Source organism: Cephus cinctus, unplaced genomic scaffold, assembly GCF_000341935.2.
Source record: "Cephus cinctus unplaced genomic scaffold, Ccin1 Ccin1_scaffold0548, whole genome shotgun sequence".
Classification (NCBI taxonomy): Eukaryota; Metazoa; Arthropoda; class Insecta; order Hymenoptera; family Cephidae; genus Cephus; species Cephus cinctus.
Genome location: NW_014333204.1, coordinates 4,774 through 18,131, shown reverse-complemented (window position 1 = coordinate 18,131; position 13,358 = coordinate 4,774). Strand labels below are relative to the sequence as shown.

Genomic DNA, 13,358 nt, shown 5'->3' with positions numbered 1-13,358 from the left:
CTTTCCGGCAGTCAAATCCGTGAACCCAGTATTTGGGCTCACAACATATCGTATAAAGTTCTTTATATTTTCAAAATATAACAGAATAGAACAGTTATGCCATCTTCAATTTTTTATCGAAAGTCGCTCGGCACGTATCGAGATCTTCTGACATATTAGATTTTAACTTAAAGTTAAGCAAACCTTGTAAAGGAAATTGAAGAGAAGAAACTAAGCAACTCCAGTTTTCGTCGTTTCATTCCACCATAATCATATTATTTTGATTTTTGGCTGTCACAAAGACATGATACAACGAGTGGTGTCCAGATGCGCACAGACCAGTTGCCCACGGAAACAGATGCGCACGGACCATTTGCCCACGGCCCACTTGCCACGCACCCAGTTGCCTACGGACCACTTGCGCACGGATTGAAATCTTGGTCGACCCAGATGCCCACGGCCCATTTGCGCACGGATCTCGTAACATCCATGGACCCAGTTGCCCATGGCCCACTTGCGCACAGATTGAAATCGGGTGATGCCCAGTTGCGCACAAACCCAATTGAACACAAAAGCGAACTTCTGCCTCCTGAACGATATTCCATCAGTAATTTAAGGATACTGTAAGTTATCATTATCTGACAGAACCTTTTAAAACATTTAATGCTCTCTTCAGTCGGCCTCGCTCATTTCGCTCGCTCGCCGACGATATACTTATCCACTAACGTACCCAGTCTCCGGGGTTTAAACATTCCACCCTAATCTAACCTAACCTAATTTACTTTAATGGTCCATGCTATATTGATATACGACGATACGGTACCCGCTAGTGCGATAGAAATCTGTGCGTAAGTGGGCCGTGGGCATCTGGGTCGACGAAGATTTCAATCCGTGCGCAAGTGGTCGGTGGGCAAGTGGGTCCGTGGGCATCTGGGTCGACGAAGATTTCAATCCGTGCGCAAGTGGTCGGTGGGCAAGTGGGTCCGTGGGTATCTGGGTCGACGGAAATTTCAGCCTGTGCGCAAGTGGGCCGTGGGCAAGTGGGTCCGTGGGCATCTGGGTCGGCGGAAATTTCAGCCTATGCGCAAGTGGGTCGTGGGCAACTGATTCCATGGATGTTACGAGATCCGTGCGGAAGTGGGCCATGGGCATCTGGATCAACGAAGATTTCAATCCGTATCCAAGTGGTCCGTGGGCAACTGGGTCCGTGGGCAAGTGGGCCGTGGGCAAACTGTCCCTGCGCATCTGGCTCCGTGGGCAAGTGGTCTGTGCGCATTTGGGTCCCTCCATGATACAACGATATCAAAAATTGTGTCGAACCTTAAACGCAATGTAAAGAAATACGGCGAACGTCGAACATCTTCATGTATTATGTCTTCGTCGACCATTAGAGCACCTTCCTCGTTTGAGCCGCCATTCACAGCTTTTCCTCGTTGTCGTCGTGGTCATCTTTGGCCCAACGTCCTCAACCCCCCCCCCACCACGCCATTATTTGCAAAGATATGACTCTCCCAGAGTAATTAAAAATATGCAAATTAAGCTATTAAAGCTACTAAATCACAATCCTTTACTAGAAAATAAGAAATTTAGATAGGCCGTAACTAGAACCACTTATTAAACTGAAACAGAATCACTTAGTTTATCCTTCGGATAAAATACGAGAATGATGAATTGCAGCATTGTAAGAAGTACTTTTTTATCCGAGTAATGAAGTATGGCAGAAAAATTTGTATTAATATTGTAATGCTCCAGGATGATGTAGTGAGAATATAAGTAAGAACTAGTAAACCGGGTTCTCGTTCTCCAATTTACATGAAATTGTAAGAAGCTGAATATTTTTTAATACAGTCCATATACAGGGTGTTCCGAAACTACCTGACCCGGTGGGTATGGCGGTGTTCGAGAGGCTTTATTGATCACGAAAATGACCATCCTTGGCAGTAACATTTTTGTTACAACGTATACACTGTAACGCATTTCCTGACCTACGTTCTATCCGCGACCCCAACGTGGCATTCCGCGGATCCCTTCGGCGCCAGGTGCATCCTTGCACCAGCCCGACTCGTTGGGCCTTTAATTTCTAATCCGCGGCACGTCAATTCCGGGAGTCTTCTCGACCGGATCTTCCCGCTATCTCCTAATTCGTCATGGTAGAGGGGAACGTGAGGGCGGCGAGTATCTACAGGAATCAGCCGGCTTCTTTGGTAATGGCTAACACGGTGGGATTTAATTCCAACAATAACCCTTTATTTTGCCTAGGTAAACGAGTACAGTCGGGTGATGTATACGAGCGCGGCTCTATACAATTCTAATACACAACGCGGTCGCGGAGGTCATCCCTGTTGACGGTGGTCGGTTTAAATCTGCAACCGTCAGGACCCGTGGCGAAGCCCGCGGCCCCCCCACTCCTCGTGCCAAGATGCACCGGTGGATGCGTTTCATCCCCGGCTGCATGGCTTCGGGGCGGTCGCCTAAACTGCACTTACCGAATCTTCCGGTGAACCGTACCTTCCTTCCTCGTCACTCGGGTGGTGGTGGTTGGCAATTTTTCCTCCTCGTCGGCCGTCTCCATCCTCTATCATCTGAGTTCCGTAGGAGTGCCGACGTCGTCGATAGATCCAATTCCATATCACGTCCGACGAAAAGCCATGTTGCCCAACAAGTCCTGCAACCCTCACACACTCTCACCACACTCAAACCGGAAAAATCGCGATACCTTATTCGCCGATTTTCGGTATTCCCGTTCCGCGGTTCTCAACGAAGTGGCCCCCTTTCGGCCCCCGGTCCGAGGATTCCCGAAGAATCCCGAGTTCACCCAAACTCGTGCGTTTACTCTCGCCTCGGTCCGCTCTTCGCTTTTCGGCGCTCACCGCTCGCCAGTCTCCGGGCGGCGCCGATCTTACCCGAGTCCGCCCGATTTTCGGGCTCGGCGGTGCCGGTTTCTCTCCCCGGCTTCCCCTTGCCACGAATCTTCGTCGTCATCGGCATTCTCTTGGCGGCTTTCGTTGGCGACACGGCTCTCCGTGCCCCTACGTTTTTATGTAACTGGCCGTCCCACGGACGCCACGTTACAATACAAAAGACTTTTCAACCAATCGTGCGGCTTTCTTGAGATATCAAAGATGCAATTGGGCTAAATACACACTCCACAGATGCACGTACGGCTGTTTTCCAACGAAACCGCGTACCACCAAATTTTTTAATTAAGTAATTCGATTAAGTCCTTGCCGACATTGGAGGATGATTTTAATTAAGAAATATGCATTAGATGTATGCAGCCTAGTTCACAGCCATGTGGCATGGCCGCCCTCGTTGTCCATTAATGGTTTTGTTCTGTTTTCAACGAAATCGCTTACCAACAAATTTTTTAATTAGGTAATCCGTGACCAGCAAAAAATTTGGCGTCGATTGCACACAAAAACAAGTTATTTTTATGAAAAATAAGACTTTTGGGGCTAACTTCACATTCCAAATATTATTTTCCATTTTCCAAAAAAATGAGCAACCAACAAATTTTCTAATTTTTCCAACAAAAACAAACAATTATTTAGCAAAAGAAAAAGTTCAAAAAGCAAATGTTACATTACTAACTTCACGTAGATAGATTTTATAGGCCATGGAGGCCACCATGTTGCCCGGAGCGTAAGCAGCAAACCAGCGCACCGGCGAAGATAACCGCGTACCACCCTGCAACGAGGCCGTGCGAGGCCCACCAGGACCATGCCCAGTGAAAACACCAGAGCCCTGCCATGCCTTAACTGCGGATCAATGTCGAAGCGTGTAGCCTTCTCAGCCCAGCGATCCGACCAATCCTCGAGGCTCTCTGGAGGCCTACCAAGGGAAACGTGGACCGGAAAACTGCCAAATTTCGCCACTTCGAGCCAGGTTTTCGATAGAATGCGAGTGTGAATTTTGGGAGCGCGATTTCTGTGAGAATTTAAATGCGATTTAATTGGATATTGTTTTATGGATTGCTTAGCGTAAGTACACTTTGAGTGATTGAGTTTTTCTTTTCTCCCAATATCCCTTTCTTTTCACCCTTTTGTATTTAGTACATCTCTTTTGGATATCGCGAGCTGTTCCACGCGGACCGGCATTTTTAGTAGTATCTTTTTGAATTTTAGACCGGCCTTCCGCCCTAAAAGCTCGAGATCGAGTGGTATATTGCGTGCGACCTATTATAGTATATTGCGCCCTTTTTCAGTGACCCTCCGTACCCTCCTGTCTCCCATTTGCCTTTTGAATAATTGTAATAACCGACGTAATTTGGTAAGAAGCCATTGTGTTCGGGAACCTTCCTCCCTAAGATACCTTCCACCTCTCCTCTGTGCTAGCCGTGCCATTGTGTCAAGTAAACATTCGAGAACCTTCTGAGCTCACTCGATGGTGCTAGACCGATACCGCAGTTGGCGCCAAAGTTATTATTTTCGATAAGTATTTAGTGCTGGTAAGCCCTCCCTTCCCACCAACCCATTTAAACCTTTCCATCCCGTTGCGATATCGCGTGCTCCTGCGAAAGCGCAGCATGTTATTGTTTTGATTTCATGTCTAGTTTAGTATTGTGCTTTTTAAATCATTGTATTTTGAGCACTATTATTTTCTGATCTATTTTCTTTTCTGTTATCTTTTTTGTTTCTTCTCTTTTCTATTAATTATATTCTTTTACCCCATACCCCAGACCCTGGGTAAATATAACCCCATGTACGTCACAATATACATTGTTACGATCGCTGGATCCGGAAAATCACGCAACGTGAACCGAATTCGTAATAAAAGGGATGATTCGTTGGTTCGGACTACTTAATCAGCACGTCCACGTGTTAAATCAAGGCCTATCGAGTTTTATGATTTGAAGTTGTGATAATCTCTCAAAATATATCTTCCAGGACCAGGAAATATTTTAAGTGATTCCTCAGTAGATAAATCTTTTGGTAGTTTCGGAAACTCTATGGGAATCAATTTCCACGGTAAGTATTGAATAGAATTGTCTTATTCGTTAGTCTGATATTTTGTCGCGTCTAGACCCTTCTAGCTCATTGGTGTTGTTTGTTTTTGAGTGTACGGTTTATTTAATTGCTGCATAATTGAACTTTCCTACCACTTCGTTTAGGCAAAAGTCTGTACTTACTCAAATCGTGTATTCCTAATATACTTCAATTTCCTTTGGTATATAATTGAATCTCAATTAAATTGTTTGGAATGAATGACCAGGCTATCCAAGTTCTGATGATGTGTGAGATGTTGATCGAAGTTTCGATTTTATATTAATGAATTGGTAGGATAAAGTAAAAGCCCTATATTCGACTTCACTTCTACCTTTTCGGAAATAGTAAGGATAGATAGAGGCCCTGTACATACAATGGCTTCAGTTCAACGGCAACAACACTTCTACGCGCCCAAAATTACCTTGAATGTAATTCTAATAGCGCCATCACTGAAGGATTACCCAGATAGGCAAGTACTATCACCGATGCCGGATGGAGTCTAATGGAAAGCCCCGATCGTAAAAATACCATGAAGATGGTAAATCGCTCTTCGAAATTAAATGAAACATCGTGGAGATTGAAACCTACAACAGGGACAAGCAACAGCAACGTTAGCTCACCACCCTCGGATTCTCCTTTCAGAGTTTCCTCGCACTGGTTCTCCGCATTTACTGCTGCCGCAAGAAGATTGGGAGAAAGACGTGCCGCGAAGGACTGTCACCTCGGAAACACAACGCGTCAGAAGAGAATGCAATGCCCCTATCTGGTAAACGTACTGGTCATTGTTACCAAATTTGCAACGTCAATTTAGGAACCACACAGCTGACACAAGAGAACCTGAAACCGGGCCCTCACCGATATTGACTGGACCGTCCGCCACTGGAATACTTCCCCGTCAAGATGCCCAGGTTGATATATGTTAAGCAAACGCTCGCACGATATCGTAACACTACTTACAGGAAACGTATATTGTATACCAAGGATGAACGAATTATGTAGCCACGAAAACTATTGCTCTTTATTTTTCCACTAAATCAAGAATAATCGGCCCAGCCCAAGGGGGTCGTCCTCTGCATTGTTATGCGCCCAGATGACGTCGGTCATCACTCGCAGCATCTGTCGGCGCTCGCAGATCGCCTGCACTTGGTTGATTGTCCGCATTCTCGGACGATGACGCGAACAGGACGGAATTAAAATTTTCCCCGTCTTCTAAGAACATTAGAAACAATGTTGAACAAAACTTTCTGGGACATTGTCGATATTGTTTAACAAAGTGTAATAGTGGAAAACTTACCAACCACACCTTCAACATCAAGGAGGGCGGACCCACGTAGAAAAACGCTCCGCAGACTCCGTCGTCCGCCGGAAGTACCAACACATCATACATTGCTCGCAAGTCAACTTGTAAGATTCAGGAACCAGGGACATGAGACCCCTAAGATAGATTACCACATTAGAATTTTCATATTGTAAGTACTTACTAGGAACCTTTGGGAGGTGTCCCCCTCAGATTTTCTTCGTTTTCACATATGTTGTAATACTCGATAAGCTAAGCGACACGTATTTTTTCTTATCGGCTCAAATTGGATTTTCGGGGGGTGAAAATCGTCCCCGAAAATTGTAGTACTAAACACCCATTTAATTATTTCACACATAACAATTTTTTGACAAATCTGAGAAAATCTCATTTCTCATGTCTCACTATGAGAAAATTTCTCTAGTTGGTTTTGTTCGCAAAAACTATTTTATTTAAAAGAAACAATAAAAGGTACTTCGAGGTGGTTACCCACTAGAAAATAATTTTTCGTAAAAATGCAATAACACGTAAACTTTATTTAATTATCGCGAGCAACATAAATTTTTTCCAAATATTTTAGCTCGAATTAACTCCTGCTTAGCAATTTTTTCTATAATAACAAATAATTTTGGGGATAGTTGACCCCCAAGAAACTTATTCGACAAATTTGAGAAAATCACATTTTTGATATCTCATTGTGAGGAAATTTTTCCAGTTGGTTTCATTGTGAGTTATATGGGAAATAATTAACCCTTTGCGCTTGACGACCTTTTCGGTCGGGCGGAGCAGCAACTCGAGACGATTTTGCGCATATATTACGAATGTCTTACAGATAGCATAAAATGAATTTATATACACATTAACATACGAAAACGTTATATTTTAATATAGTATCTTTATTTACATTTTGAAAAATATAATTTTCTAAGTTGAAGTTCTGTAGTTGCGTTTCGTGATATTTCATAAAACATTCTCCAAGGTGCATCCTTGGTTTATCCGGACAAGTATCGCAATAGTAGGTTGCTATTTTCCATTTTTATAGGGTCTCAAAACTTTAAATGAGTGATTAAAATGAGTGAAAAACCTTGTGATGTACTTGCTACGGTCGTCGAAACTGAAATAACGTATAGTATAATTTACACTTCCTATGAAAGGACATAAAAAGCTAAGGAACCTATTCACAAACCGATACTGTGCTTCTATCAACTGAAGATAAAGAAATCTAGCTTAAGCAAACGCTGTCGCCTCTCACGTGCCATTCGAGTTGCCGCGTGTAACATCGTGGCGAGTGGTAGTCGCCGCTCGAGCGCAAAGGGTTAAATGAGTGTTTAGTACCACAATTTTCGGGGGCAGTTTTCACCCTCTAAATACCCAATTTGCACCAATAAGAAAAAATACATGTCGCCCAGTTTATCGAGTACTACAACATATGTGAAAACGAAGAAAATTGAAGGCGGACACCTACCAAAGGTTCCTTGTTAGTCATGGCACTCCACTACCCTTATTGGGGGCTCTCGTTAGAGTGATCGTCAAAGACGACCGTATCGATGAGGATGTTAATACTTGGGAGGGGGAGGGGGATGCTGTCACGTGCCGTGCCTTTGGACTCAACATTTCTTTCCTCGCGTATGCAAATAAGAAAAGAATATTATTAAGACAGTTGCATAACAAAGGAATTTCGCAAATCCAGAAATGCGAAACGTGGCACTATGTGAGGAAACTGATTTCCGGTCTTATCGCACCGCGAATGTGCCTAGAACGTGTGAACCAAAAATTCCAGAATTTACTCGTGCGGGTAAAACCGCTGAATTGGTAAGATTTGTCCCGCTGTCTGTCCACCAACTTTCAGGGGAAAGTAGGATGGATCAGCGAGAACAAATCAGTCTGCAGATACACACCAGAACGCATAGTTCGATCTAGAGTAGCTCCTCACAATTGCATCGCGCAGTGGCTATCATTCTCACGGGAGTTCTGCGTTCTGTTACATATCGCCGTCTATAAGTCGATAAAGTCGTATCGAGCCCAAAGAGTTGCACGCTTAGCGTTATCATTCAATGTGTGAATAGTTATAAGTTCATTGATTCCGCCACGAACAATATTGTCGTGTAGTTTAAGTGTTAACCCCTTGCACTATTCGGAACCTCGGGAAAAGTCAGGCCAAACGCGGCTGCCTCGATTGTCGTGGTGGAAGGCGAGCGGTGGAGCGCGCGTGCCGAAACTTGATACCTATTCTTACGACCGAGCGCAAGGTAGTCGTGCCCGTATTTACTTCACGCGATGGAACTCTTGTGAAATTCAAATGAATTTGAATCAAAAACTTTTAAAAAATACTTTAATTATTACATAAGATGAAAACAAATTCTGATTAATTATAATAATATAATTTGGTCCAAACTAAGACCACGAATCAGTATTCATGTTTGGTCTGGAACTGAACAACGAATCAGACTCGTGACATCCATGTTTGGCCTAAAATTTTCATCACGAGTCAGACTCGTCAAAATAGTGCAAGGGGTTAATATAAAAGATTGATAACCCGATTCCTGTGAAAAGGACAGAGTGCGAACATCAAGACTGTGACGGCGTCTATAGTTACATGCTGATAGCGTACCTGCGAGTGAGTATGAATGAGCGAGAGTGAGAGCGAAGGTGACATCACAATATATTGACTCAACAAAATTTGGTTGTAACAATATATTCGCATCAGTTCAAGGGTAACTTCGGATCTTCTAATAAAATAGACTATACACCGATTCCTCATCCTAACGGCAATCTAAAGCATCGATCCTGTATCGGAGGGTAGTCGAGAACTTACCCTAAAAATAAACTTCCATGCGTAACGCGAGAGATTAACTTTGCTAGACGTGTAATAATGCCCTGCACGTCACAGTCACACACCAACTGTGAATAAATATGAACAAATATATGTGAAGGTTTACAACATACTATACTTATGATTAACATATTTGAATGATGGTTACCTGCAATTGAATGTAATAAAAACCTTTAAGATTAATATAATCTGCTGTGTTTCCCTTTGGAGCATCAATACAAATGTAGGTAGCATTAATGGCTCCATAGTTTTTGGAAATTCGCTAGCTTTTTTAAATCTTTGCATTACTTAAAAAACTCTATTATCAGTAAGCTATTGAATGAATTTTGCTGACCATCTGAACAGAGCATGAGTGACTCTTTGCACAGCTCAAAGACCTGTAGCCCTCCCAACATTAAACCGATCACAAATAGATCTATAAGAAATTCATTGAAAAATATGACTCGTATTGCAATATACATAAAGATAACATGAAAATAAGAGCACCAATAATTAATTAATACTATTATTTCCTATACTTGTCCATTACCTGTACGAGTCCATAGTAGCCATTTTTCAAAGGGCTATCATTACCTGCTAGTGAGCAGGGACAGTTGGGCAGCTTTTCATTTTCCTGGTTATATCTTCTTCAATGATGCTGAGAAGATATTCAAATGTAGCCTTTGACATTCTGCAAACAGAGGAAAGGTGTAAAAACGTCAATTTTTTTGATTTCGAAAGTGTAAATGTGATTGAAAATATAATGCATTCAACAGAGACCCAGTGATATTGGCATTAAAAATTTGGATAAAGCAACATTTATTAATGCTCACTAATCTAAAATGACTTTTGAACTCGTCGTCCACGTAACTGCGGACATGTACGTAACCTCTAACTCGTAGACGAAGTTCTCATCTTCCTCGCATTCGCAAAGCTTCTCATTCCTCGTTGAAACTTAATGAACTTTCAGACTCATTGGGTATGTTCAACAGAAACACCGCTGAGGGAACAAGTACATTTGATTGGTCATTTGATCGTTAATCTTGAAACAGTTGTGAGATTTGACCAATCAAATGTATTTGCTCCCTCAGCGGTGTTTCTGCTGAACATACCCATTGACTCTTTTTCGACGAAGCAGAAATGCAACAGCAATTTCAATGGGATTCACAATTGTTGTTGACGCTTTAACTTAATAGCAGCCATGTTGCATTAGCTTCAGTTGCCTCCAAGGCGTTCCACTTAAGACTGTAGCCCGTAACGCTTGCGACGTTCACAGACTAGTGGAACGGCTGAAGTCGTGAGCGTCCGTGCGTTAAATGAAACGTACCCTAGAAGTATTATATTTTTTATGTCCACGCGCGTTTGTTTGCTTGATAGAAAATGAATGTTTTTTGTTTGCAAGAAAGTGCTCTGCCCTAAATTATAACACAAAATCTTTTTATTCAGTAACACTTATAGTCATAGGAAAATAATCATATATTCAAATTGAATGTTTAATTTTATATAGTCTTTGAAATAGCTTGTTAACTGATATCATGTCTTGAACATTTTTTGTAAAATTCTTGTAAAAATAACTAATTCATAGTAACCATCCATTTTTAATGTAATATTATTATAGTACTTTACACAGATTTCAAAACTATTGATGCACACATATAGAACATTCAATTGCCTTAGAAAAATGGTTGTGTCCTACATGGTACATTCTATTTTTTACATAACATAGTAATAATATTTAAATATATCTTTCTTAAAATAACCACCCAGAAAGTTAACAAATTAATTTGCAATTTCAAGGATATTAGTATTCCACCACTTTTGGACGTGTTTTAAAGAAAACATATGTTGCAATGATTAAAACAATTGCAGTCATTGTTGGTAATACAACAGTAAAAATTCGTTGCTTGTTTTCAAGAAATTCCTTTTTGCGTTCCTTCTTTTGCTTCTTGGTTTCTTTGGTCTTTCCCTTCAGCTGCCGCATTGCTGTACTACAAGTATATAAAAGAATTTATAAATAAATAATTGCAAAATCTATACATTTACATATTTAGTCGCATGATCTTAATTTAATAACATCCATGTTAAGTATACTTACTAGTTAAAGTAATAAGCTTTATCATATACAAAAAATTATTCTTTTACTTGATATTATGAATAACAAAAGATTAAATAGACAGAACTGATATATTGTAAATATTAGTGGGATTTTTTAAAATTAATTACTTTTCGGTAATATTTTAAACAAATTCTTCTAAATAGCCATTTATTTATATAACAATTATATTTCGTGTAACAAAATTAATAATTGACCACCACTAATATTCATATTATCTGCTTATAAATGAATCATTTAATCAGTTCCTATACATAGAAAATATATAACGGATGCATACTTCATCAGTATTAAATGTTAATTATTTGAAAAAGCCGTACCTTATAAACAATGAATAGATTGTAATATAATCTTTGAACGATACCGTTAATGTCACAAATTGTTACACATTCGACACGTAGCAAACCATGGTGTTCGCTTCCGCTTCTCGACAGCTGATTACACTACGCCGATGATCAAATACACGGCTATTCTAAAAATAAAGTAAACAAACGTTACGTTATTAAAGATTGATTATGTTTTCATCTACTGGATTTAGAAAGAATTAACCAATGACGTTCGTGTATTTTTCTCAAATGTTGCACATGATTTGTTAATCCCCACGACCCTTAGTAAATCCAGTATATGAAAATGTAATAATTGACAACGTTTACGCGGCGGTTTTTATTCCCATTTAGTTTATACTGATCTAAGGAAATCGACAAATCACAAACATTTCTATTTCTATCATTTGTGATTCACCAATTCCCTTCCTTCCTTCCATTCCTTATGGCTGTATCCCCAATGGGGGACATGTGCCAGTAACTGGTCCTAATAATCAATGTTGGAAGTTCGACAATAGATGGCGATATACCTTGCGAGACGGGCCTTATTCAACTCAGCGTGAGGGGACCTACAAAGTTTATACACCGAATCCAAACAGTGTTGGGCGAAATCCGTATAAATACTCACTTAAATTTTCATATAAAAACATATTGGTGAAGTTGGAAGTTCGACAATAGATGGCGATAACCAATTCCCTTCCTTCCTTCCATTCCTTATGGCTGTATCCCCAATGGGGGACATGTGCCAGTAACTGGTCCTAATAATCAATGTTGGAAGTTCGACAATAGATGGCGATATACCTTGCGAGACGGGCCTTATTCAACTCAGCGTGAGGGGACCTACAAAGTTTATACACCGAATCCAAACAGTGTTGGGCGAAATCCGTATAAATACTCACTTAAATTTTCATATAAAAACATATTGGTGAATGCCGCTGGAAGCTGGGCGCTAACCTCCAACCTTTTCGGTCGTGAATCCGCTACCCTATCCACTGGGCTACGGGCACCCTCCACCAATTCCCTTAGATCGGTAATAATTAAACCCACTGAACATGGAGACTACACAAGGAGCACGAACTCAAATGGGAAAATTGACAGAACCTGCTACCAATATCGTCCACCCTACGTTTTCTTTCTGTACCACTAGCGTCGCTAGTTTCTCTTTTGTGTGACGTATGCAACAACGTTCGATATAGTTCAGGAATCCGGCTATAGTGGGTATACGTTTTAGCGATATCAAAACCCGAGATTATTCAAACGACAAATATAGTATATGTTTAATCAAAGACACTATTATTAAGAGATTCAGTTATAAAGGGATAACTCTGAGAAAATCGATATATGCAAGTGGTGACGTTGTAATTATTTAAGAAATTATATTATAAACCTTATAATAGACGTTCTTTTAGTTATGAATATCAGACCTGTATTCCTTCTGTTATTTAAAAGGCGTCTAGCCTAGTTATGTTTATTTACACCTTTTGATTTACGTTAAGAGTGTTTAATGCCAACAAGTCAAGTGCCAATGATTGAAATGGAGACGGTTGGCCCTTTCTTCGAAGAATTGACCGTCAGAAACGGCTAGTATAAGCACACAGTCTTCTTCTCTTGTTCCTTCTGAACTCGCACTTGATTGGTTAAAACTATGTTGGTAGGAGAATCTTTGTAAAGACTCCGGGGTTGAGTCCCAGGAGTTTTGAGTTTGAAATAAAGACTTGTGTATCGACCTCCGATCAGAGCAGATCGCAGTTGATATATATATGTTTATATCTTAATATTCACTTTTATTTCGTAAATATCCTTCTAAATTCGCAAGGTGAGTTTCCACTCTTTACCAACGGAACCTAGC

General features: G+C 40.8%; 1 protein-coding gene across 23 annotated transcripts; it reads right to left on the bottom strand.

Moving 5' to 3' along the window:
• Positions 1 to 5,955: 5,955 nt before the first annotated feature.
• Positions 5,956 to 12,814, bottom strand: LOC107268419 (single-pass membrane and coiled-coil domain-containing protein 4 homolog). 23 transcript variants are annotated; one of them, XR_003059888.1, is made up of 10 exons: positions 12,409 to 12,814; positions 12,311 to 12,349; positions 11,507 to 11,658; positions 10,186 to 11,061; positions 9,963 to 10,073; positions 9,624 to 9,764; positions 9,243 to 9,509; positions 9,077 to 9,162; positions 6,259 to 6,399; positions 5,956 to 6,173 (listed from the first exon to the last, which is right to left on the bottom strand). XR_003059888.1 is itself a non-coding variant. In XM_025085717.1 (7 exons), the coding sequence occupies exon 1, from the start codon at positions 11,052 to 11,054 to the stop codon at positions 10,875 to 10,877; it is 180 nt and encodes a 59-aa protein (XP_024941485.1). In that variant the 5' UTR covers positions 11,055 to 11,061; the 3' UTR covers positions 5,956 to 6,173; positions 6,259 to 6,399; positions 9,077 to 9,162; positions 9,243 to 9,509; positions 9,624 to 9,764; positions 9,963 to 10,073; positions 10,186 to 10,874. The 23 variants fall into 23 exon arrangements, 1 of the variants encoding a protein (XP_024941485.1); XR_003059887.1 differs by lacking the exon at positions 12,311 to 12,349 and having other exon boundaries at positions 12,409 to 12,811; XR_003059886.1 differs by lacking the exons at positions 12,311 to 12,349; positions 12,409 to 12,814 and adding an exon at positions 11,736 to 11,958.
• Between the last annotated feature and the right edge of the window lie 544 nt (positions 12,815 to 13,358).